The sequence below is a fragment of the Hemiscyllium ocellatum genome, chromosome 6 (genome assembly GCF_020745735.1).
Source record: "Hemiscyllium ocellatum isolate sHemOce1 chromosome 6, sHemOce1.pat.X.cur, whole genome shotgun sequence".
Taxonomy (NCBI): domain Eukaryota; kingdom Metazoa; phylum Chordata; class Chondrichthyes; order Orectolobiformes; family Hemiscylliidae; genus Hemiscyllium; species Hemiscyllium ocellatum.
The window spans coordinates 119,977,561-120,001,535 of NC_083406.1; the positions used below are offsets into that span (position 1 = coordinate 119,977,561).

The following is a 23,975-nucleotide window of genomic DNA, read 5'->3' on the forward strand; positions in this document are numbered from 1 at the left end:
GTGATCGGCAAGGTATATATAGCTTCTAATGGAGGAGGCTGAGGGCTGACTTTAATTTGAGGCTTACAAAATAATGAGGGGCTTGCATGGAGTGGACAGGGAGGGAGCTGTTTTCTGGAGCAGGGTGATCAGTGACCCCAGGGCAGTGATTGGTAGCAGGATTGGAGGGGACCTGAGGAAAGGCTTCATCACCCGAAGGTTTCTTGGTGGCTGGAATTCGTTGCTCACTTTGAGGGTTGAGGTGGAAACGATCAACTCCATTAAAAATGGAACCTGGATCTGTCCCTGAAGAGCTGGAACCTACGAGGCTACGGAGCAGGTGCTGGGGAGTGGGACCAGAAAGTGTTTATTCAGTGCAGTGCACACACTAATGATGGGCTGAGTGGCTTCTTTATGGGACATAACCTTTCTATGATCCTCCTCTAGAGAGTTATTGGTGAAGGGTTTTGATCTGTAGATTTAAGCAACATCCATGTAGGGAAGGATAGGACACCAAGATAGGGATAATTTGGGTGTCCCTGCAGTTGTTCAGGATGGTGGCTCGAGGACATTTCGAGATTGATCGTAAACATTGGCCAAGCCAGCAACACCCACATTGCATGAACGACTTAAAGAAAACTTCTTCCAAAGTTGTGAGCTTGGCTTTGATGATTTTTACTCCTTGGCCTTCTAGCATGCAGGTCTTATACCAGAGCCGGCCCTGTTTTGTGCACTGATACTTGAGGGAGTTTTTCTGTGGTCATTAGAAATCTCACCCTTTGAATGAGGCCCACTCGAAATAATAGAGCAATTCCGCATGTGCTAAGGATTCTGGGTAAGGGCTATCACCATTAAGATCATGCCTCGGTCCATTGGATCCGAGATAAGAATTTTAAAGTCCTTTTTGTAAAGGATTGGAATGAAGTCCAAAGGCCATGTGCCCCTCAAGACTGCTTGCTCCAGCTGGAGGATCTGAATATGAGTCATAGACTCGGGAGTAAACGTCATGATTTATGAATAGAGTTTGGAGAAATTCCTTCACTCCAAATCTTTGGAATTCTCTCCTTCAGAGAGCTTTGGATACTCACTGAGTATGTTTGAGGCAGAAGTTGATGGATATCTTTTGGAGATATTGAGAAAATCTCAGAATATAATGATAGGGTGAAAAATGGGAAACCTGAATGGTGTTGAGGTGGGTTATAGAGATCCGATGGTTTGGCTTGAAGGCATCTTGTCCCTATGCCCTGCCAATGCTTTGCCCTGTGTAATGTCCCACCCAGTGTGCTGCAGCAATCATTTGGCATATTGGCTCAGGGGTGAGCACAGCTGCCTCACAGGGATCTGGGCTCGGTTCCATCCTCGGGTGACTGTCTGTGTGGAGTTTACATGTTCTCCTTGTGTCAGCATGGGTTCCTTCAGGATGCTGCAGTTTCTTCCCACACTTCACAGATGTGCAGACTGGGTAGATTGACCATTGGAAATTGCCCTGTAGGTTGGTTAGCCATGAGAAATGCATTGTTGCAGGGTGGGATGCTCTTTGGAGGGTTGGTGTGGACTTGATGGGCCAAATGGTCTGTTTTCATACTGTAGGGATTCAATGTTTTTTTTTATTTGTTGCTACCTATTGATACAAGATTAAGTTCCATACTTTGTAGAAATAAAAAACAGTATCTTGCATTTAGATAGCACCTTTATTATAGATCAAGACCCTTTACCAATAACTCTCTAGAGAAGAATCATAGAAAAGTTATGCCCTGTAAAGAGGCTCTCTTTGGAGGGTCAGTATGGCATTGATGGGCCAAATGGTTTATTGCTATACTGTAGGATTCACTATTTTTTATTCGTTACTACCTATTGATTTCAAGAGTAAGTTCCATACTTTGAAGAAATAAAAACCGGCACCTTGCATTTAGGTAGCACTTTTATGATTGCAAAATGTCCCACGTCGTCATCAAACAAAAATTTGATGCCGCGCTATAGAAGGAGGCATTAGATTAAAAATAGTCAGGTGCTTAGTCAAAGAAGTGGAAGTTAAGTTGGGCCTTCAAGAATAAGGAGCTGGGCGGAGATGCAAACAGGAAGCCCGTACCCATGTTTAAGAGCTTCAATCCCATGCAGTAGAAGGCATGGCCACCAGGGGTCAGTGCATCTGTTTGAATGACCTAGTATTGGTCAGGGAGGGGCTTCCTGCAGACACAAAGGCCTGCACTTATTGTGAGTCCGCAGTGTGGCCTGTATCACTGCTGCCACTCTGTGACCCGCTGTGACCTGGCAACCTAGGAATGGGCCTCTGCCCAGGGCTGGGGACATCGAGGGACTGACTCCTGTGGCACTGCCTTTAATTGGTGGAACCTCCTCTCCCAGGGTTCTGGGACGCCGGGTGCAAGGTCCTCCACAACCTGAGAGGCCGGTAACACTGCACACCTTCCCAAAATGTGGTGAGTCTTTCATTCAATTCATCAATGGAATGAGGTGGTCCCTGTCTGGGCTAGCATTTAATGCCCAGAAACCAGTTTAAGAGTCAACGACATTGCTGTGGGTTAGGAGTCACATGTAGGCCACACCAGATAAAGATGATAGTTGCCTTCCCTGAAAGGCATTAGTGAACCAGATGAATTTTTCCAACAATTGGCAATAAATTCATGGTTGTCATTTAATTCCAGATTTCTTTTCACTGAATTCAAATTTCACCATCTGCTGTGGTGGGATTCGAACCCATGTCCCCAAGACATTATGGGGTCTCTGGATTAACACCACTAGGCCATTACCTCCCCCACTCCCCTCTTGCAGACTCTTCAGCCAAGGATGGGGACCTTCCCCACCTCTGATAGATACTGCCCGATAACTCTCTGTGGTTGGCATAGTTGCAAAAATAAATCTGGCATTTTCCATTTTTATTTCAGATTTACAGCATCTGTGGATGTCTCTTTTTTTTTGCCCCAAGCTTCAGAATTCCTTCATGAAGCCTCTATACCCCCAAACCTTATGTGATGATGCCTAACTTTTACCTCTCTGACCGCCATTCTGAATATCCCCTTGTGTAGCTCACATCACTATGATAATAGGGCTATTTAAATGCAAATTGTTTTTGTTGTTGTTGGGATTGGGATATTAGCATGGAATCAAGAAATCAATGAGCGGTTGGTGAACGTGAGAGATTGGTCACAGGAATACTCACTGATGGAGAACCTGTTGGATCATGCAAGACGAGAGAGTGTGTCCATGGCTTTACATGGCTAAAGAGGGTCAGTTAGCTCAGTTGGTTGAACCCTGGTTCAGTTGACTGCAAGGAGTTGCATTTATGTAACACCTTTCACAACCCCCAGTAAATCCCAATCACAGTAAATGTAGTACCAATGAAGCTTAGCCACTGCCAAAGCATAGGAATTCAAGCAGCCATATTGCTTTTTGTTGGAATTGCTGTGCACAATGTGACAATGGCCAGATAATCCATTCTGTTAGCGATCTTTGTTAAGAGATAACTATCAGGAGCAATAAAAATACAAAAGTCTGGGAGAAACTCAGTAGCACCTGTGGAGAGAGGATGTTTTGAGTAAAATATCATTTCTCTTCTGTACCTGAATGGTGGGGAGGACTCATTGAATTCTTAGCATTTATTCTATGAAAGCATAAACGTGTGAAATAAGCATAAGCAGGCAGTTAAGTTTCATCAAAATGATAGCAACTCATTGTGGGAGGGCAGCACTCCCTCAGTGTTGCTCTCCACTGTCAGCTTCAATGATGGGACCAAGCCTGAGAGCGGGACTTTAACATTCAGAAGCAAAAGTTATCTCAGCTCCCTGTCTCCTCCGCCAGATTGGCCGTAAACTGATTGAATGTTGGGGAAAGGTCTACATAAAGCAAGAGTACTATTTGAGCCACTCAAATGTCAGGCAATGACTCCCCCAGTAACAGAAAATCTGACCATCGTCTCTTGACATTCAGTAGTATTACCATACTGATTCCACCTCAATCAACATCACTGAGTTTACCATTGACTGCAAATTCACCACATAACACGTGGCTACAAGGGCAGGTCAGAGGCTAGGAATAATGCAGTGAGTAGCTCCCTTCCCATCTCTCCAAAACTATCTACAATGAGTGTGATGGAATACTCCTCACTTTTCTGAAAGCAATAACAACCCTCAAGAAGACAAAGCCGCGCACTTGGTAGGCACCCCATCCACAAACATTCACTCCCTCCTGCACTGATGCTGAGTAGCACTGACAAGGCGCACTGCAGAAGTTCACCAAAGATCCTCAGGCAACACCTTCCAAACCCACGACTACTTCCATCTAGAAGGACAAGGACAGCAGACACATAGAAACACCAAACCCTATAAGTTCTGCTCTAAGCCATTCACCATCCTGACTTGGAAATATAGAACAAAGAAAATTTACAGCCCTGGAACAGGCCCTTCGGCCCTCCAAGCCTGAGCTGATTCAAATGTACTGTCTAATCCTGTCGGTCAATTTCTAAGTATTTGTATCCCTCTGCTCCAAACCTCCTCATGTATCTGTCCAGACGCATCTTACATGAATCTACCGTGCCTGTCTCTACCATCTCTGCTGGCAACACGTTCCAAACGCCCACCACCCTCTGTGTGAAGTACTTGCTGCGTGTATCCCCCTTAAACTTTCCACCCCTCACCTTGAAAGCGTGACCTCTCATTATTGAATCTTTCACCCTGGGTAAAAGCTGGTCTCAGTCCACCTTGTCTATACCCTTTATGATTTTGTAAAGTTCAATCCTCAATCAGAAAATAAACCTAACCTACTCAACCTCTCTTCATAACTAGCACCTTCCATACCAGGCAACATCCTCATAAACATTCTCTTCACCCTCTCCAAAGTGTTCACATCCTTTTGGTAATGTGGTGACCAGAACTGTACACAGTATTCTAAATGCGGCCGAACCAATGTCTTGTACAATTTTAACATGACTTGCCAGCTCTTATACTCAATACCCCATCCAATGAAGGCAAGCATACCATATGCCTTCTTGAACACTCTATCCACCTGTGCAGCAACCTTCAGGGTACAATGGACCTGCACTCCCAGATGTCTCTGCCCATCAACTTTTCCCAAGGCTCTTCCATTTACTATATAATTCGCTCTAGAATTAGACTTCCCAAAATGCATTACCTCACATTTGTCTGGATTGAAAGTCATCTGCCACTTTCCTGCCCAATTCTCCAATCTATCTATATCCTCCTGTATTCTCTGACAGTCCCCTATGCTTTCTGACACTCCACCAATCTCTGTGCCATCTGCAAACATGTTGATCATACCAACAGTGCCCTCTTCGAGATCAATTATGCATCTTACAAACAACAGTGGCCCCAGCACTGACCCCTGTGGAGCACCACTGGTCACCTTTCTCCATTTCGAGAAACTCCCTTCAACTACTACTCTCTGTCTCCTGTTGCTCAACCAGTTCTTTATCCACCTAGCTAGAACACCCTGCACACCATCTGACTTCACTTCTCTATTAGTTTACCATGGGAAACCTTATCAAACGCCTTATTAAAATCCATGTATATGACATCAACAGCCCTTCCTTCAGCTAGCAACTTGGTCACTTCCTCGAAGAACTCTTATTAAGTTGGTAAGGCACAATCTCCCCCGGACAAAACCATGTTGCCCATCACCGATCAGCTCATTCCTTTCCAAATATAAATAGATCCTATCTCTCAGTACCCTCTCCAGCAACTTCCCCACCACCGACGTCAGGCTCATTGGTCCTGTAGTTACCCGGAATATCCCTACTACACTTCTTGTACAGGGGTACAACATGAGCAACCTTCCAGCCCTCTAGCACCTCACCTGTGTTTAAGAATGCCACAAAGATATCTATCAGGGCCCCAGCTATTTCCTCTCTCGCCTCCCTCAGCAACCTGGGATAGATTCCATCCAGTCCTGGGGATATGTCCACCTTAATAATCTCTAGCCTACCCAACACATCTTCCCTACTTATGCCAACGTGATCCAGTCTAATCAAACTTCTATCTCTAATCTCAATATTCATCATATTCCTCTCCTCAGTGAACACTGATGCAAAGTAATCATTCAGAATCTCACCCATTCTCTCAGGTGCAGCACACAGCCTTCCTTCATTATCTTTTGGTGGACCAATCCTTTCTCTAGTTACCTGCTTGCTGCTTATATAAGAATAAAATGCTTTGGGATTTTCCTTAATTCTGCTAGCTAAAACTATTTCATGACCCCTTTTAGTCCGCTTGATTCCTTGTTTAAGACTTGTCCTACTCTTCCGATATTCCTCCAGGGCACGTTCTGTTCTCAGCTGCCTAGACCTCATGTACAATTCCCTTTTCCTCTTGGCTAGTCTTACAATTTCTCCTGTCATCCATGGTTCACGAATGTTGCCCTTCCTATCCTTTGCCTTCAACAGAACATGTCTATCCTGCACTATCTTTAACCTATCTTTGAAAGCCTCCCACATCTCAAATGTGGACTTCCCTTCAAATAGCTGTGTCCAATTCACATTTCCCAGCTCCTGCCTAATTTTGATATAATTGGCCTTGGCCCAGTTTAGTACTCTTCCCTTAGGGCCACTCTCCTCTTTATCTACAAGTATTCTAAAACTCACAGAATTGTGGTCACTGTTCCCAAAGAAATCCCCTACCACAACTTCTACCGCTTGTCCTGGCTCGTTCCCAACACCAGGTCCAATATGGACCCTTCCCCTGTCGGACGAGTGACATACTGCTCTAGAAAACTTTCCTGAATGCTTTGTACAAATTCTACCCCATCCAGATCTCTGACACTAAGTGTATCCCAGTCAATGTTGGGAAAATTAAAATCTCCCATCACCACTACCCTATTGCTTCTACATCTATTCATAATCTGTTTACCTATTTGTTCTTCTACCTCACACTCACTGTAATACAGCCCCAACAATGTAACTGCACCCTTCTTATTTCTCAGCTTCATCCATAATGCCTCACTATCCAAGAACTGCCGTAGTGTCCTCCTTTAGCACAGCCGTGATATTATCCCTGACCAGCAATGCAGCTTCACCCCCTCTTTTACTTCCCTCCCTGTCCTGTCTGAAAAGTCTATATCCTGGAACACTTAGTTGCCAATCATCATGCCCTTCCTTCAACCAAGTCTCTGAGGGCAATAATGTCATACTCCCAGGCACCAATCCAAGCCCTAAGTTCATCTGCCTTACACACTATACTCCTTGCATTAAAGTAGATGCATTTCAGGCCACCAGTTCTTTTGCGCTCACCTGCTCTCTGCCTACTCTTCCCTTTATTAATGTTATCTTCATAATTCTTATAGTCTCCAGTCTCCACCTCACTGCCTACTTGTTTTTTCTTCTGGTTCCCAGTTCCCTGCCACATTAGTTTAAAACCTCCCAAATAACAATAGCAAAAACTCCCCCAAGGGCATTGGTTCCGGTCTGGTTCAGATGTAGACTGTTCATTTTGTAATAGTCCCACCTTCCCCAGAACCGGTCCCAATGCCCAACAAATCTGAACCCCTCCCTCAAGCCACGTGTTCATCCTGCCTATTTTTTCATTTCTACGCTGGCTAGCACGTGGCACTGGTAGTAATCTCTTTGAGATCCTCCCCTTTAACTTCTCTCCTAGCTCCCTGAATTCTTCTCTCAGGACCTCATCTCACTTTCTACTTCTATCGTTGGTACCTATATGCACCAAGACAACTGGCTGTTCACCCTTCTCTTTTAGAATGCTCTGCAGCTGATTGGTGACATCCCTGACCCGAGCACCTGGGAGGCAACTTACCATCCAGGAGTCCCATTTTCGGCCACAGAACCGTCTATCTACCCCCATTATAATAGAATCCCCTATGACTATGGCCCTATGAGTCTTGTTCCCGCCCTTCTGAACAGCAGTGCCTGCCACGATGCCATGATCCTGGCAACTGCTGCCCTCTCATGGTGAGCCATCTTCCCCAATAGTAACCAAAACGGTATACCTGTTTTGGAGGGAGATGACCACAGGGGACACCTGCACTGCCCTCATACTCTTTTTCTGCCTTTTGGTCACCCATTCACCGTCTCCCTCCCTCAGCAATCCTAACCTGCGGTGTGACCAGTTCACTAAACATACTATCCACGATCTCCTCAGCATCGCGGATGCTCCACTGTGAGTCCATCCGCAGCTCCAGAGCCGTCACGCGGTCAAACAAGAGCTGCAGCTGGACACACTTCTTGCAAGTGTAAGAGTCAGGAATAAAAAATGAGGTCTGCAGATGCTGGAGATCACAGCTGCAAATGTGTTGCTGGTCAAAGCACAGCAGGCCAGGCAGCATCTCAGGAATAGAGAATTCGACGTTTCGAGCATAAGCCCTTCATCCTGATGAAGGGCTTATGCTCGAAACGTCGAATTCTCTATTCCTGAGATGCTGCCTGGCCTGCTGTGCTTTGACCAGCAACACATTTGCAGCTAAGAGTCAGGAATGTCAGCCACGTTCCTAAGCTCCCATATTAAGTAACAGGCACATGCCACGGGTCTGAGGTCCCCTACCATTGTAAGCTTAGCTTTATATGAACAAACTAAAACCAAACAATGCACTTAAATAAATGAAAAAGAAAAATAAGAAATAAAAGCCTTACCTTAAAGGGTCTTTTTCTTCTGGTTAGAGGAGCTGTGCGGGAGGGAGATGCTACACATGTAGTATCTCTGGTTTAGCCACTGCCCAAATATAAATTAAGCCCCTACCTTCCCGGCATATATCACTGTTCCTTCAGTGACACTGCCTCCAAATCCTGAATTCCCTCCCTAATGACATTGTGGGTCTATCTAAACTCATGGACTGCAGCGGTTTAAGAAGGCAGCTCACCATCACCTTCTCAAGGGGCAACTAGGGACAGGCAATAAATGCTGGGCCCAGCCAGCGATTCCCACATCCCATGAGTGAATGTTTTTTACAAAGTCAAAAATGGAGAGATTTTTCAAACTGACCAAAAATAAATTTCAGCTGGACATGTGATATTGCAATTTGCTGATGGTGCCAAAGGTGGGAGGAGCTAATGAGGCAGAAGGGTGGCCAATATACAGCATAACCTCAAAGGGTTGGAGCTACAGCTCACTGCCATTGGTGAAGGCAAGTCAGCCTGGATCAATAGGCAAGGTGAGAATGAGAGAAAAATATCGGTCTCCGGGACAGCCCACCAGATCCAAAACTGGTGGTTGTTATGCAGGAGTGATTAACCAGTGTGGTGTTGACCCATAGTAAGAGCCAAAAGAGGAGCAGATGATGGAGGGTACATACACATGGCAAATGAAACTCAACTTAGCACCATTTACAGCTCTTCATTTTACGAGGAGGAGGTTGAAGTCTGTTTTTCCTTGGAGCCTGTCCCCATTGCTCAGAAGGGAAGGGTGGAGAAGAGCAGAGCAATAGTTATTGGGGACTCGATAGTTCGGGACACAGGGGGTTTTGTGGGGGCGAGAGAGACTCACGTTTGGTATGTTGCCTCCCAGGTGCAAGGGTACGTGATGTCTCTGATCGTGTTTTCTGGGTCCTTAAGGGGGAGGGGAAGCAGCCCGAAGTTGTGGTCCACATTGGCACCAACGACATAGGTAGGAAGAGGGATGAGGATGTTAGGCAGGCTTTCAGGGAGCTAGGTTGGAAGCTCAGAGTTAGAACAAGCAGAGTTGTGGTCTCTGGTTTTGTTATCCGTGCCACGTGATAGAGAGTCGAGGAATAGGGAGAGAGAACAGTTAAATATGTGGCTACAGGGATGGTGCAGGAGGGAGGGATTCTGGTTTCTGGATAACTGGGGTTCTTTCTGGGGAAGGTGATTCCTCTATAAACAGGATGGTCTACACCTGAACCTGAGGGGCACCAGTATCCTTGGGAAGGTTTGCGAGTGCTCTTTGGAGGGGTTTAAACTAACTCTGCAGGGGCATGGGAACCTGGACTGTAGCTTTATGGTACAGGACCTTGAGGTTAGGAACATGGCATCAATCTCGAAGGAGGGTGCCTGTAAACAGGAAGGTGGCTTGAAGTGTGTATACTTTTAATGCGAGAAGTATACGAAATAAGGTAGGTGAACTTGCAGCGTGGGTCGATATCTGGGATTTCGATGTTGTGGCTATTACGGAGACATGGGTAGAACAGGGACAGGATTGACTGTTGCAGGTTCCAGGGTTTAAATGTTTTAGTGGGGTCAGAGGTGGGGGTAAAAGAGGGGGAGGTGTGGCATTGCTTGTCAAGGATAGTATTACAGCAGTGGAAAGGACGATGGATGAAGACTCGCCATCTGAGGTAGTTTGGGCTGAGGTTAGAAATAGGAAAGGTGAGGTCACCCTGTTAGGAGTTTTCTACAGGCCTCCTAATAGTCCTAGAGACGTAGAAGAAAGGATTGCGAGGATGATTCAGGAGAAGAGTGAAAGTAGCAGGGTGGTTGTTATGGGGGACTTTAACTTCCCAGATATTGACTGGGAAAGCTATAGCTCGAGTACGTTAGATGGGTCGGTGTTTGTCCAATGTGTGCAGGAGGGTTTCCTGACGCAATATGTAGACAGGCCAACAAGAGGTGAGGCCATACTAGATTTGGTTCTGGGTAACGAACCAGGCCAGGTGTTAGAATTGGAGGTAGGTGAGCACTTTGGGGACAGTGACCACAATTCGGTGTCTTTCACTCTAGTGATGGAGAGGGATAAGTGTGCACTGCAGGGCAAGAGTTATAGCTGGGGGCAGGGAAATTATGATGCTGTGAGGCATGACTTAGGATGCGTGGCTTGGAAAAGTAGGCTTCAAGGGAAGGGTGCAATCGATATGTGGAGCTTGTTCAAGGAGCAACTATTGAGTGTCCTTGATAAACATGTACCTGTCAGGCAGTGAGGAAAGGGTCGTGAGAGGGAGCCGTGGTTTAATAAGGAATCGGAATCCCTTGTTAAAGGGAAGCGGGCGGCCTATGTAAAGATGAGGTGTGAAGGTTCAATTGGGACGATTGAGAGTTTATAAGGTAGCCAGGAAGAATCTAAAGAGAGAGCTAAGAGCAGCAAGGAGGGGACATGAAAAGTCCTTGGTTGGTAGGATTAGGGAAAACCCAAAGGTTTTCTATAGGTATGTCAGGAATAAAAGAATGACGAGGGTCGGAATAGGTTCAGTCAAGGATAGTAGTGGGAAGTTGTGCGTGGAGGCTGAAGAGATTGGGGAGACACTGAATGAATACTTTTCGTCAGTATTCACTCAGGAACAGGACATTGTTGCCGATGTGAATATTGAGTCACAATTAATTAGAATGGATGGCTTTGAGGTATGTAGGGAAGAGGTGTTGGAAATTCTGGAAAGGGTGAAAATAGATAAGTCCCCTGGGCCTGATGGCATTTATCCTAGGATTCTCTGGGAAGCAAGGGAGGAGATTGCAGAGCCATTGGCCTTGATTTTTATGTCCTCGTTGTCTACAGGAATAGTGCTAGAAGACTGGAGGATAGCAAATGTGGTTCCCTTGTTCAAGAAGGGGAGAAGGGATAACCCTAGTAACGAGGCCGGTGAGTCTCACTTCTGTTGTGGGCAAAGTCTTAGAGAGAATTGTAAGGGATAGGATTTATGAACATCTGGATAGGAATAGTCAGCATGGTTTTGTGAAGGGCAGGTCGTGCCTCACAAACCTTATTGAATTCTTTGAGAAGGTGACTAAGGAGGTGGACGAGGGTAAAGCGGTAGATGTGGTGTATATGGATTTTATTAAGGCATTTAATAAGGTTCCCCATGGTAGGCTACTGCAAAAAATACAGAGGTATGGCATTGAGGGTGGGTTAGTGGTTTGGATTAGGAATTGGCTGGCTGGAAGAAGACAGAGGGTAGTAGTTGATCGTAAAGGTTCATCTTGGAGTGCAGTTACTAGCGGTGTTCCACAAGGATCTGTTTTGGGACCGATGCTGTTTGTCATTTCTATAAATGACCTGGAGGAGGGGCTAGAAGGTTGGGTGAGCAAGTTTGCGGATGATACGAAAATCGGTGGAGTTGACAGTGAGGAAGGATGTGGCCGGTTACAGCGGGATATAGATAAGCTGCAGAGCTGGGCAAAAAGGTGGCAAATGGAGTTCAATGTAGATAAGTGTGAAGTGATTCACTTTGGTAAGAGTAACAAGAAGATGGGGTACTGGGCAAATGGTCGGATACTTGGTAGTGTGGATGAGCAGAGGGATCTTGGTGTCCATGTACACAGATCTCAGAAAGTTGTCACCCAGGTAAATAGTGCTGTGAAGAAGGCATATGGCGTACTGGCTTTTATTGGTGGAGGAATTGAGTTCCGGAGTCCTGAGGTCAGGTTGCAGTTGTATAAGACTCTGGTGCGGCCTCATCTGGAGTATTGTGTGCAGTTTTGGTCGCCATACTATAGGAAGGATGTGGAAGCACTGGAACGGATGCAGAGGAGGTTTACCAGGATGTTGCCTGGTATGGTAGGAAGATCGTATGAGGAAAGGCTGAGGCACTTGGGGCTGTTCTCATTGGAGAAAAGAAGGTTTAGGGGAGATTTGATAGAGGTGTACAAGATGATTAGGGGTTTAGATAGGGTTGACAGTGAGAACCTTTTTCCATGTATGGAGTCAGCTATTACAAGGGGGCATAGCTTTAAATTAAGGGGTGGTAGGTATAGGACAGATGTTAGGGGTAGATTCTTTACTCAGCGAGTCGTGAGTTCATGGAATGCCCTGCCAGTAGCAGTGGTGGACTCTCCCTTTTTATGGGCATTTAAACGGGCATTGGATAGGCATATGGAGGATAGTGGGCTAGTGTAGGTTAGGTGGGCTTGGATCGGTGCAACATCGAGGGCCAAAGGGCCTGTACTGTGCTGTATTTTTCTATGTTCTATGTTCTAAGATTAGCATCTGTACTAGACAAAGGGACTGAAATCGGTCAGTGTGTATTTAAACCACTAACAACTACTGACGTGAGCTGATAAGGTTATAGAGAGTATCAACAATGGATGAGATTTTATTGCAATCAACACTAATAACAGAATTAGGGAGATGGTGTTGCATTCTCTCAAAGTTTTCGATGAGGTTCCAGCCATGTGTGCAGTTCTGATATACTGAAGCCATATTAGAGAATGCAAGAAAACGATGGTGAAAATGTTTTGAGAGGGAAAATTGAGCAAGTCGTGAACCTCTTTCCACTGAGAGTTGGTAGAGGTTATAGAACTGGTACGGCTATTCAGCCCATTGTGCCTGCCCTAGCTCTTCAAATAAGCATCACTCCCCAGTGCCAATCTTCTGCCTTTTCCCCATATCCCTGCACACCATTTCTGTCCAAATAATCATTCAATACCAAATGAATGCTACAATGAACCTTGCTCCAGGCAGTGCATTCCAGACCTGTGATTGGTCTATAAAACTATAAAGGCATTAGTCTTTGTGCATTGGGTAATTAGCTTGTTCAGAGATATTATCATGCATATTTGAGGCAGATAAGATTTGAACCCAGAGTGCCTGGGTGAGAAGGACGGATGCCACAATTGTGCTACAAAGCCCTATTGGCTGGTGAGTATAGGGTACTCTACCATCTTTGTGAGGAATGGGTATCAACAAATTGGAGAGAATCATTGATGCATATGAGGGTAAAAGGAACTTCTGATCCTTTTATGGGATGTAGATGTCACTGTTGAGGGGGTCAGTATTTGTTGACGGACCGAATTAGCTGTGTAAGTGGAGTGACAGCTTGACACTAACCTCCTGCCTCTCCTTGTGTTGCAGAGATCAACAACGGCGTGTCCAACTCCGACAACGACTCGCTGTGCTCCGAAAGCGGGTTTGAGGGCTTTGCAGATGATGTCAGCTCCCTGGGCCGGGGCAGGGCCAAGATGCGGATCAACTGAGGGGCATTGTTGGGCCCTAACTCTCACCGCCACCCTCCCCTAACTTCCTCACCCCCCATGACTTTGAGACGTCTGGTTTCGGGAACAGTCCCACTGCTCACCACCACCCCTTCCCCCTGCATCGCCCCTCCCTACCCGCTACCCAGCGTCCTGACCCACCCGCCCAACTCTGCCTCCCTCCACTCCCACCTCCCGATTTCCTCCTTTTGAGACGTGGAAAATGTGGACTGGGGTTCCACTCTGAACTGAGCCATCGTTGTGGCAATACTGAACCATGTTTGGAGGGGAGGGGGGAGGGTGGAGGCATGGAAGAGGGGCTGCTTGAGGGGTAATTGGGAGGGTCCTCAGATTAGTGCTGTGCATGTGAAGGATGAGGGTAAAAAAAATCCCCCCTCCCCTCCCTGCCCCTCAAGTATATTCTCTGACAGCTGGCCCCTCTTTGCAACTGTTCTGGATTGAGTCAAGCACAAAGTAGGGCAGGTCCTTGGAATGAGGAATGGACAACAATTGCAGGAACACCTTCAGTGCTTGCTCTTTGCCGGTCGAATAGTTCCTTGCTTCCTGTGGCAAGAGTTGTGGACTTTAGTTCATTTCCTTATTTCCCCATCCATATCAAGTTGGCTGGTTGTAATGTTCCATTTACATTTTTTGTGGGTTTGTAAAATTACATTTAAATATAATGTGTGTGTGTATATATCTATATAATATATGGAAAAAAATGTTCTACTTGCTGGCAAAATGTTCAGAAGTGCACAGTGTTTCTTTCAGTTCATATCTATGCAAAATGGGTCATTTTGTTTTATTAATAATGTGACATGGGAAATACCAGGTAGGTTTGCCCAGATCCAGTTGAGAGTCAACAACATACCCGTGGGTCTGGAGCCCCACAGATGAGGTAAGGGTGACAGATTTCCCTCCATGAGTGAACCAGATACAACAATCAACAGGAGGTAAGTGGTTGCTATAGATTTTTTGAGTTTAAATTTTGCCATCCCTCACGATGCAATTCAAAGCCATGTCTGCAGAGTATCAACCTGAGGGATTGCATTTCTAGCCCCAGTGACGTTACCAGCACCTCCCTTAGGATTGATCGTCGGCAAGTTTCCTGGTGAGTCTGGGATGGCCCACTCAGATACTGCTGGAGATCCCATGGTATGACCTTGACTTGCACTCGCCTTTGTTGTCGTCTCCTATTTTGCTTAAAGGACAAATGCAAAAATGACGGGGAAAATGTTTTTTTTTAAAATGGCGCCCCCTGGTTTTTGTTCCTGGGTTTTGCTAATAGCAGTACACGAGTAGGGAGCTTAGGTTCAGTGCGTGGTGAGGCCTGAGCATTCCCAGAGGAATGGCATCCTTAATATGAGAACCACCCAACTCTGAGGCAACAAAACAGTGGGAGACCTTTGTTGTGTTTTACTCCAGCCTTGGGGAACCATATGGTATATATTGTTTTCCATCTGCATGAAGTTCATAGAAAGCAACAGCAAGATTCAGCATGAGGTTTTCACAATGGAACTCCACATGCCAGTGTTTCCTGGATTCTCCATGTAGACTCCCTCTGCTGGTACATGTCTTTGATGGTTGCCTTAAGAGGGCAAAATGCACAATGCAATTGTTTCAATACACTACATCCTTCCCCCTCCTTAGTAAATGGGAGTGATGTTGTGTTTGTTTCCAAAGTTATAAACAGTCAAGTTATGCATAACTTCCTCCTTCACCAGTAATGCTTACATATGCAAATACTGTATTGTATTGCGTCAATAGTACAGTCAGTCACACCCCAATGCGACATGTTCATGAATGGAACAGAATTCAATGAGAAATATAATTATCATGAGTGAGAGGTCATCTGACCTGGTGTGGTCTCAGTTAATTCATGTTCATCTCCCTTTGATAGCTGTCTAGACCAGCTTCAATGTGTGTGAACAGAGGTTTCCAGTGCTTTGAATGCTGGTGCTTCTCATGTGAAGATTTGCAAATTACACTTAAGTGATCGTTGGTCTTCATAGAACCCCCACAGTGCCATTCAGACCATCAGATCTGCACCAACCTTCTGAAGAGTGTCCCACCCAAGCCCAGACCCCTATCCTATCCCATGTACCATTGCTAACCCAACTAATATGCACATCAGTGGGACTAGATTAACCTAGAATATCTGAGGATCAAAGGGTCTGTTTCCATGTTGTACATCTCTATGACTCTAAGGGCAATTTAACACAGCCAATTCACCTCACTTGCATAGGTTTGGACTGTGGGAGGAAACTGGAGCACCCTGAGGGAACCCACGCAGACACGGAGAAACTCCACACCAACTGATGTCTTGATCCAATCCCAACAAATATCATTTGGATATGATCAAGGGCTGTTTGCTTTCCAACAAACACTTCATTCATGGCTGTAATGGTGTTACTCTGAATTTAAGGTTTTGTTATGCATTTACTGTCACCCCTATCCTTCCCTGTCCCGTTGTGCAGTATTCTTGATGATCATTGGCCCTGTCAGCTAGCCCAGGAAATGATCAGCACTTAGGATGTGCAGCAAGGAGTATACCTGGGGACTTTCCACTAGTTGGTTAGACTGGGCTTTCTTGATAAAGGAACCCCAGATAGTTTGCAACCTCCAAATGAATCCAAGTTCTTGTCAAGCTTTAGGATGACAATTTCTGTTAAAGTAGAGGGTACCTATTTCCATCCTTCTGTCAGCATTAATGGGGAGGTACTCACCATTATATGCATCTGTGAGAGGAATGGCATCATCAACCCATGGTCCTACAGGGAGTTCAGAACCTGGAGGGTCACAGTTTTCACATTGATGGCACTTAACATTGCAAACATTGGTTATATTTGCACTCTATTGTGCAGAAAATGCACGTTCTCTAACAGATTATAGAATACTGAGGTGCAGAGGGATCTGGATGTCCTACTACATGAATCACAAAAACAAGTATCCAGTTACGCTGAGTAATTAGGAAGGCAAAGGGAATGTTATCCCATTCCCCTTTGCAATTAATTATATAAAGGTAGTGATGTTTTGTGACAGTTTTAGTGGTGAGTCCAACCCTCTGAAGAGCATCCCAACCAAGCCCAGACCCCCATCCTATCCCCACCGTGAGACAGGTTTGGAACACGTTGTACAGGAGGGGGTTGGGGAGAGAGAGTTATCTGAGGGAAAGTTGAATGGGACTGGGACTGTATCCATTGGAATTTTGAAGAATAAGATGTGATCTTACTGGATCATTTAAGACCATGAACAGACTTGACAGGGTGGGTGCTGAAAGGATATTTCACCCTTGTGGGAGAAGTGCAGAACTAGCAGGCACGATATAATAATAATGGGGCCTTCCATGTAAGGTGGTAATGAGAATACTTTTCGCTGGAAGATCTTTGAATATATTTAAGGTATAAGTCAATAGATTCATGATTAATATGAGAGTCATAGGGCATCAGATGAGCTGAGGCCATAATCAGATTGATGATGAACTTGTTGAGTGAAAAAGAAGGTTTGACAGGCCAAATGGCTTCCTGCTCCTAAATCTAATGTAAAACAGGAAGAAGAAACCAGGAATTGAAGGAACATGAATAAACTCCATTCAGCCCATTGAACCTGCCCCACTATTTATATAAGATCCGAAAGAACTCCAGATGCTGGAAATCTGAAACAAAAATGGAAGTTGCTGGAAAAGCTCAGCAGGTCTGGTAGCATCTGTGGAGAGAAATCAGAGTTAACATTACAGCTCTGGTGACCCTTCCTCAGAACACCTGAACATCCTTCTGAGAAAAGAGTCACTGGACCTGAAATGTTAAGTCTGCTTTCTCTCCACAGATGCTGCCAGACCTGCTGAGCTTTTTCAGGGATTTCTGTTGCTGTTTCCTACTCTTGTAGATCTGTGTTCCTCAATGTCACTTTCCTGTGTTGCTCCTGCTTCCCTTAGATCTGGAGTGTTTGCCAGTGCTGTGGGGAGGTTTTAACCCTGAATAGCAGGAGACTGGGAACCTGAGCAGGAAGACAGAGGAGAGAGAGAGAGAGAGAGAGAAGCAAGCATTGAAATAAAACACAGAAAGGATGAGCAAAAGTGAGACGCAGCAAAAACCAGAAGGTGGTAAATAAATGAGGTTGAAATGCAAATAAAGTTATGATGACTAACAAGGTTAAAAAAAATTCTAAAGGATATGTGTCTTAATTCATTTGTTCTTCTTATGATTTTGGTTATGGTACAGTTGCCATTACAGAGACATGGCTGCAAGGTGACCAAGCATGCGGACTGAACATCCAGGTGCAGTCATTATCTAGGAAGGACAGACATTATTGCTTATTGTTAGGAAAAGAGTAATCCATACAATAGGAAGAAAATAACAAATTGTTGGCAAAACTCAGCAGATCTGGCAGAATCGGTGGGAAGAAAGCAAAGTTAATGTTTTCATCAGAACCAGACTCGAAGCAATTAATTCTGCTCTCTTCCCACAGATGCTGCCAAACTTGCTGAGATTTTCCACCATTTTTTGTTTCCGATCCCCAGCATCCACAGTTCTTTGTTTTATAATACTGTGGAAGGCTATTGGTTTGGAGAATCAGGTTGTAAAATTAGTTCAGTGAAGATAAGAAATGCCAAATGGCAGGAAATATTTTTAGGGGTTGTCTATAGGGCCCTAAACAGTAGTGATTGCAAGGGAAGGTGTTACACAAGAAATCAGAGATGAACACAATAAGGGTGAAACTGTAATCGTTGATAACTTTAAATACATATAGTTTAGATAAGTCAAACTAGCAATGGTATTCTGGAGGAATATTAGAATTAGATTTTATTGTCATGTGTACTCAAGTATAGAAAGACAAGAATACAGTGAAAAGTGTACAAAGTCATCATGCTCTGGTACCATCTTGGCTATAAAGTCAGAATTAAAGAAAATAACAGAAATAAAAGAAACAGAGCAAAATAGAAGAAAAAAAAAGACCTGGGTAGTTTTCTTTCTTTATGACCCATCTCAAAAAAAGGTGGGTGGAATGCTCAGCTAGATTTCCTGGAGTGTGTATAAAGTGTTCTTTTTAGACCAGCAGCTTGAGGAACTATGCAGAGAGCAGGCTATTCTCTCTTATTCCTGATGAAGGGCTTCTGCTCGAAACGTCGAATTCTCTATTCCTGAGATGCTGCCTGGCCTGCTGTGCTTTGACCAGCAACACATTTGCAGCTGTGATCTCCAGCATCTGCAGACCTCACTTTTTACTGCACAATGAGAAATGATTCATTAACTATGTTGTTGTTTGGGGTCCATTAGGAAAGAGTGATCATCATATGGTAGACTTCTTCTTTACGAATGAGAATGAGACAGTTGAATCTGAAACTAGTGTCTTGAATGTAAATAAAGGGAACTGTGAGGTTAAGTTGTGAATTGACAACAATGGACTGGGAACTTTACCAAAGTTGTCAACAGTTCATATTCGAAGAATGTGCCTGAATAACAATGTTCCTGTCTTGATCAAAAAGAGAGGAAAGATGGCTCCATTATGGCTTACAAAATAAATTAGGGATAGTTTTAATTCCAAACAAGGAATTTATAAAATTGTTAGGAAAAGTAACAAGCCGGAGGACTAGGAGTATTTTAGAATTCAGTAAGAGAGGATAAAAAGATTGATCAAGGAGTTGAATTGGAGCATGAGAGTAAGATTGCAAGGGATATTCAAACAAACTATAAACATGTCTATATATATACATGCTGATAAAAAGATTAATAAAGACTAATCTTAGGCTGTGTCCCCAATTCTAGACTCCCCAAACAGGGAAACATCCTCCCTGCACCTAGTCTGTCCAATGCTGTTAGAAATTCATACCTTTCAATCAGATCCCATTTTATCTTTGAAACTCATGTGAGTACAAATCCAGTCAAAACAATCTCTCCTCACAGGATAATACCGTCACCCATAGTGTCAGTCTAGTGAACTGCCATTGCACTCCCTCTGTGCAAGTCTTCCAGTGTAGAATTTCTGAAAGAGGGCAGCTGGATCCAAAATGTTTCTGCTTTTGCTTCACAGATGCTGCCAGATCTGCTGAGATTTTTCTAACAATTTCTGTTTTTGTTTCTGATTTCCAGCATCTGAGGGGTTTTTTTTTGATATCCGGTCAGGAGACCAATTTTTATATACAATACTCCAGATGTGATCTTAACAAGATCCTATATGTCAGGGCTTCTGGACTACACTTACAGTCAGAAACTGGGAAAACAAATAAATAGAAGAGGAATTGAGCGCATACTTTGGATCTATCTTGACAAAAAAGGACATAAATAGCCTCTCGGGAATGTTATGGAACTAAGAATGGACTTAAAATGAAATCAGCCTCAGTAAGTGATACTGGGGAAACTACTGGGGGTTAAAGGCTGACAAATGTGAGGACCTGCTATTCTGTATCCCAGAGTAGAGACTCTGGAGCAGTTCCTACAGATTGAAGGATGGCAAATGTAGCCCCTCTATTTAAAAACAAAGGGAAGGTGAGAAAAAAACCGAGCATTCCAATCCAGTTAGCCTAACCTCAACAATAAGGACCATGCCAGAGTTTGTTATAAAAGCTGTGGTGTCAGAACATTTGGAAAGTATCAGTAGTCAGTGTGGACCTATGAAAAGCAAATCACAGTGAACAAATCAACGAGAATTATTTTGAAAATGTAACCAGGAGAATGGAGCTGGGATGCCAGTGGATCTGGTGTGTTTAGAGTTTCTGAAAGCTTTTGATAAGCTCCCACAAATGTTAGTGCTCAAAGTTAATGTACATTGGATGGGGGTAATGTATTGCCATTGATTGGCAGACAGGAAATAGAGTGTGGGACTAAATGGGTCTTTTTCCCGGTGGTGAGCATTGACTAATAGGGTATTGCAAGGCTTAATGTCTAGGTATCAGCTCTTCACAATATGAAAGAGTCATACAGCATGGAAACAGACCCTTCTGTCCAACTAGTCCATGGTGGTTCCCAAGTTCCCAAATTTAACTAGTCCCTACATTTGGCCCATATTCCTTCAAACCTTTACAATTTATGAACATATTCAAATGTCTTTTAAACATAGTAACTGTACCTGCAATCCAGGACTTTCTTTGACAGTTCATTCCGCGTGTACTTGTAAATACCGTGGATGAGGATATCAAATGCAATACTTAGAGGTTTGCAGATGATACAGAACAGTGAGATTGAGAATTGTGTAAGGAGGCTTCAAAGTGATTTAGAGAAGTTGTGTGAGTGGCCACCATGTGATAGCTGCAGTACATTGTGAAGTTGTACGCAGTGTGAAAAGCAGGAAGGCAGAGTACTATTTAAGTGGTGATGTATTGGGAAGTGTGGATGTACAAAGGGATTTGGGGAGGGTCCTTGTATATCAGTTAATGAAAGACGCAAGATGGTGGCAGAGTAGGACGACTCCAGCCAAGCTCCTCTCCTCCACCCATTTTTGCTTTCCCACCTTTTCCTCCCCCCTTTTACTGGAGTGGTGGATTTTTTCAAACTATAAACTCATTCAGAGGGGAATGGAGGAGATGACCCCCAGACCAAAGGCTGTCAGAGGTGAGTCTCAGACTAGGCTGGTGCGGGGAGACAAGTCCTGGACCAGGCCGGCATGGTGAGACATGTCTCCCCCTCCCCACCGCACCAGGCCGGTACAGGGAGGCAAGTCCTGGACCAGGCCGGCAGGGGGAGGCATGTTCCCCTACCAGGATCAGGCCAATGTTGGGAGGTGAGTCCTAGACCAGGCCAGCGCAAAGAGGCGAGTCCCGAAGGTGAGCCTTGGACTGAAAGCTGCCGCAGGGAGGTGAAGCCCTTGCATTACCAAGTAGCGGTCAGGAAAAGACATGGGAAAAGCACGTCCCACCCACCCCAGCCAACAAACACATCCAAAGACTTCCTGGTGGCAGAATCTGCGGCTTCAAGGTCTGACTATTCAACCACTGCAGGACCACCCCCCCCACCGAGAGCAGAAGCAACCCTGGGGAATAGCTAAAGGAGATGTAGGATGTGCTGCCAACCACATTCCTGAGGAAGAGCACATGCTTGACATGTTGACAGTCCTGCTCTTCGGATGCTGTCTGACCAGCTGTGCCTTTCCAGCACCACACGTTTTGACTGCCAGCCTAGCAGATTGCTTCATCCTAGATGCTATTGAACTCTTTAAACATCTCTCCACCTTCCGTAAAATGACTATTTTCTTTCCCCCTCCTATCCAGTGTTGAGCTCCTTTAACAGTTGTTGGATTGCACCATAATAATTAGGAGCAGGAGTAGGCCATTCAGCCCCTCCAGCTTCTCCACCATTCAATTGGACCATGGCTGATCCAACATTCCTCATGTCCACTTTCTTGTCCTTACCCCAACCCACATTCAGGCACTTCCATGTTCTGCTCACATCTTTTCTCCGTAACCTTGCACAGTCTTCCTTGTCAAATAACAATCTCCCTTTGTTTTAAATGAAAAATAAGAGGAAGAGGTGGCATGGTGGTATTATTGCTGGACTGTTAGTTTAGTGACCTGGGTATAACTGAAGAGGGGTTACACCTGAAACATTGACTTCTCCACCTCCTGATGCTGCCTGGCTTGGTGTGTTCTTCCAGCCTCATGCCTGTCTACCTTGGATTCCAGCATCTTCCCCCAACACTGTGTCCCCCACTCCCAACACTGTGTCCCCCACTCCCAACACTGTGTCCCCCACTCCCAACACTGTGTCCCCCACTCCCAACACTGTGTCCCCCACTCCCAACACTGTGTCCCCCACTCCCAACACTGTCCCCACTCTTTTTGTCTCTAATCCTTAACCAGTCTGGCTGACATGTGACCCCAGACCCACAGCAACATGATTGATTTTTAACAGCCCTCTCAGTAATTAGAGATGGCCAAGATATACTGGCCTAGCCAGTGACGCTCTCATACACTCAGAGTTATACAACACGGAAACCTTTTGATCCAACCAGTTCGTTCTGACCATAATCCCAAACTAAACTAGTCCCACTTACCTGCTCCTGGCCCATATCCCTCCAAAAGTTTTCTTGCTGATTCAAATGTCTTTTGAACATTGTAACTGTACCCACATCCATCACTTCCTCAGGGAGGTCGTTCCACACACAAACCACACTCTGCGTTAAAAAAAGTCTCTTTTATATTCTTTCCTCTGACCTTAAAATATGCCCCCTAGTCTTAAAAACCCCACCCTTGGTAAAAACAATCTGCCATTTACCTTATCTATGCCCCTCATGATTTTATAAACGCCTACAAAGTTGCCCCTCAACCTCCTACGCCCCAATGAAGAAAGGGACAGCCTCTCTTCATAACTCAAACACCCCATTCTCCACAACATCCTGATAAATCTCTTTGGCAGTCTCTCCAGGTTAATAATATCCTTCCTGTAACAGGGCAGTCATAACTGTGAATAATAAAAACTCTCCATGAAACCTGTGTTGCCCATACTTTGAAGTAGTGCATTCCAGCTAATTGCATGAGACAGGTTTTTTAAAATTCGTTAGAACCTGAACTGTTAACAGATATAATATTGGACAATCAAATATGTGATATCAAATCAGCCTATGCCACCTAATCAGATTGGCAGCATTACTATAGAATGATAGCTTTCCCTGGAAGTCATAGAACATAATAAGGCTGTTGCCAAATCCTTAGCTTAAAAAAAAACTCTGATCAAAGTTTGGGAGGGGAATGTCAAGGAATCATTTTTGGAATGCGAAAACTCCGCCAGATCCGATTGTTTCTATCTTCCACAGATCCTGAGTTATCATTTCAGTTCGAATATGATTTTATTTCTATTTGTTTGTTTGTTTGTTTATTTATTTAGGGTTATGGATATTGCTGGCTGGGTAATACCATTGAATGTTAAGGGGTACTGGTTAGATTCTCTTGTTGGAGCTGGTGATGACTTAAAAGGCTCAGTGTTTAGCACTACTGCCTCACAGCACCAGGGACCTGGGTTTGATTCCCACCTCAGACAACTGTCTGGAGTTTGCACATTCTCCCCGTGGGTTTCCTTCAGGTGCTCCGGTTTCCTCCCACAATCCAAAGATGTGCAGGTCAGGTGAATTGGCTATGCTAAATTGCCCATCGTGTTAGGCCACATTAGTCAGGGGTATACATAGGGCAAGGGAATGGGTCTGGGTGGGTTACTCTTCGGAGGGTTGGTGTGGACTTGTTGGG

The 23,975-nt window shown here is 44.8% G+C and overlaps 1 protein-coding gene across 2 annotated transcripts in view; it reads left to right on the forward strand.

Annotated features, from left to right (window-relative positions):
• LOC132816889 (glycerophosphodiester phosphodiesterase domain-containing protein 5-like) overlaps window positions 1-15,537 on the forward strand; it is a 228,937-nt gene extending 213,400 nt beyond the window's left edge. The window contains exon 16 of one of the 2 annotated variants that reach the window (XM_060826895.1): window positions 13,686-15,537. In XM_060826895.1, coding sequence (XP_060682878.1) covers window positions 13,686-13,807 — 122 coding nt within the window. In that variant the 3' untranslated portion in view covers window positions 13,808-15,537. The remainder of the gene's footprint in view (window positions 1-13,685) is intronic. The other variant, XM_060826896.1, reaches the window with a different exon arrangement.
• Window positions 15,538-23,975: the final 8,438 nt, after the last annotated feature.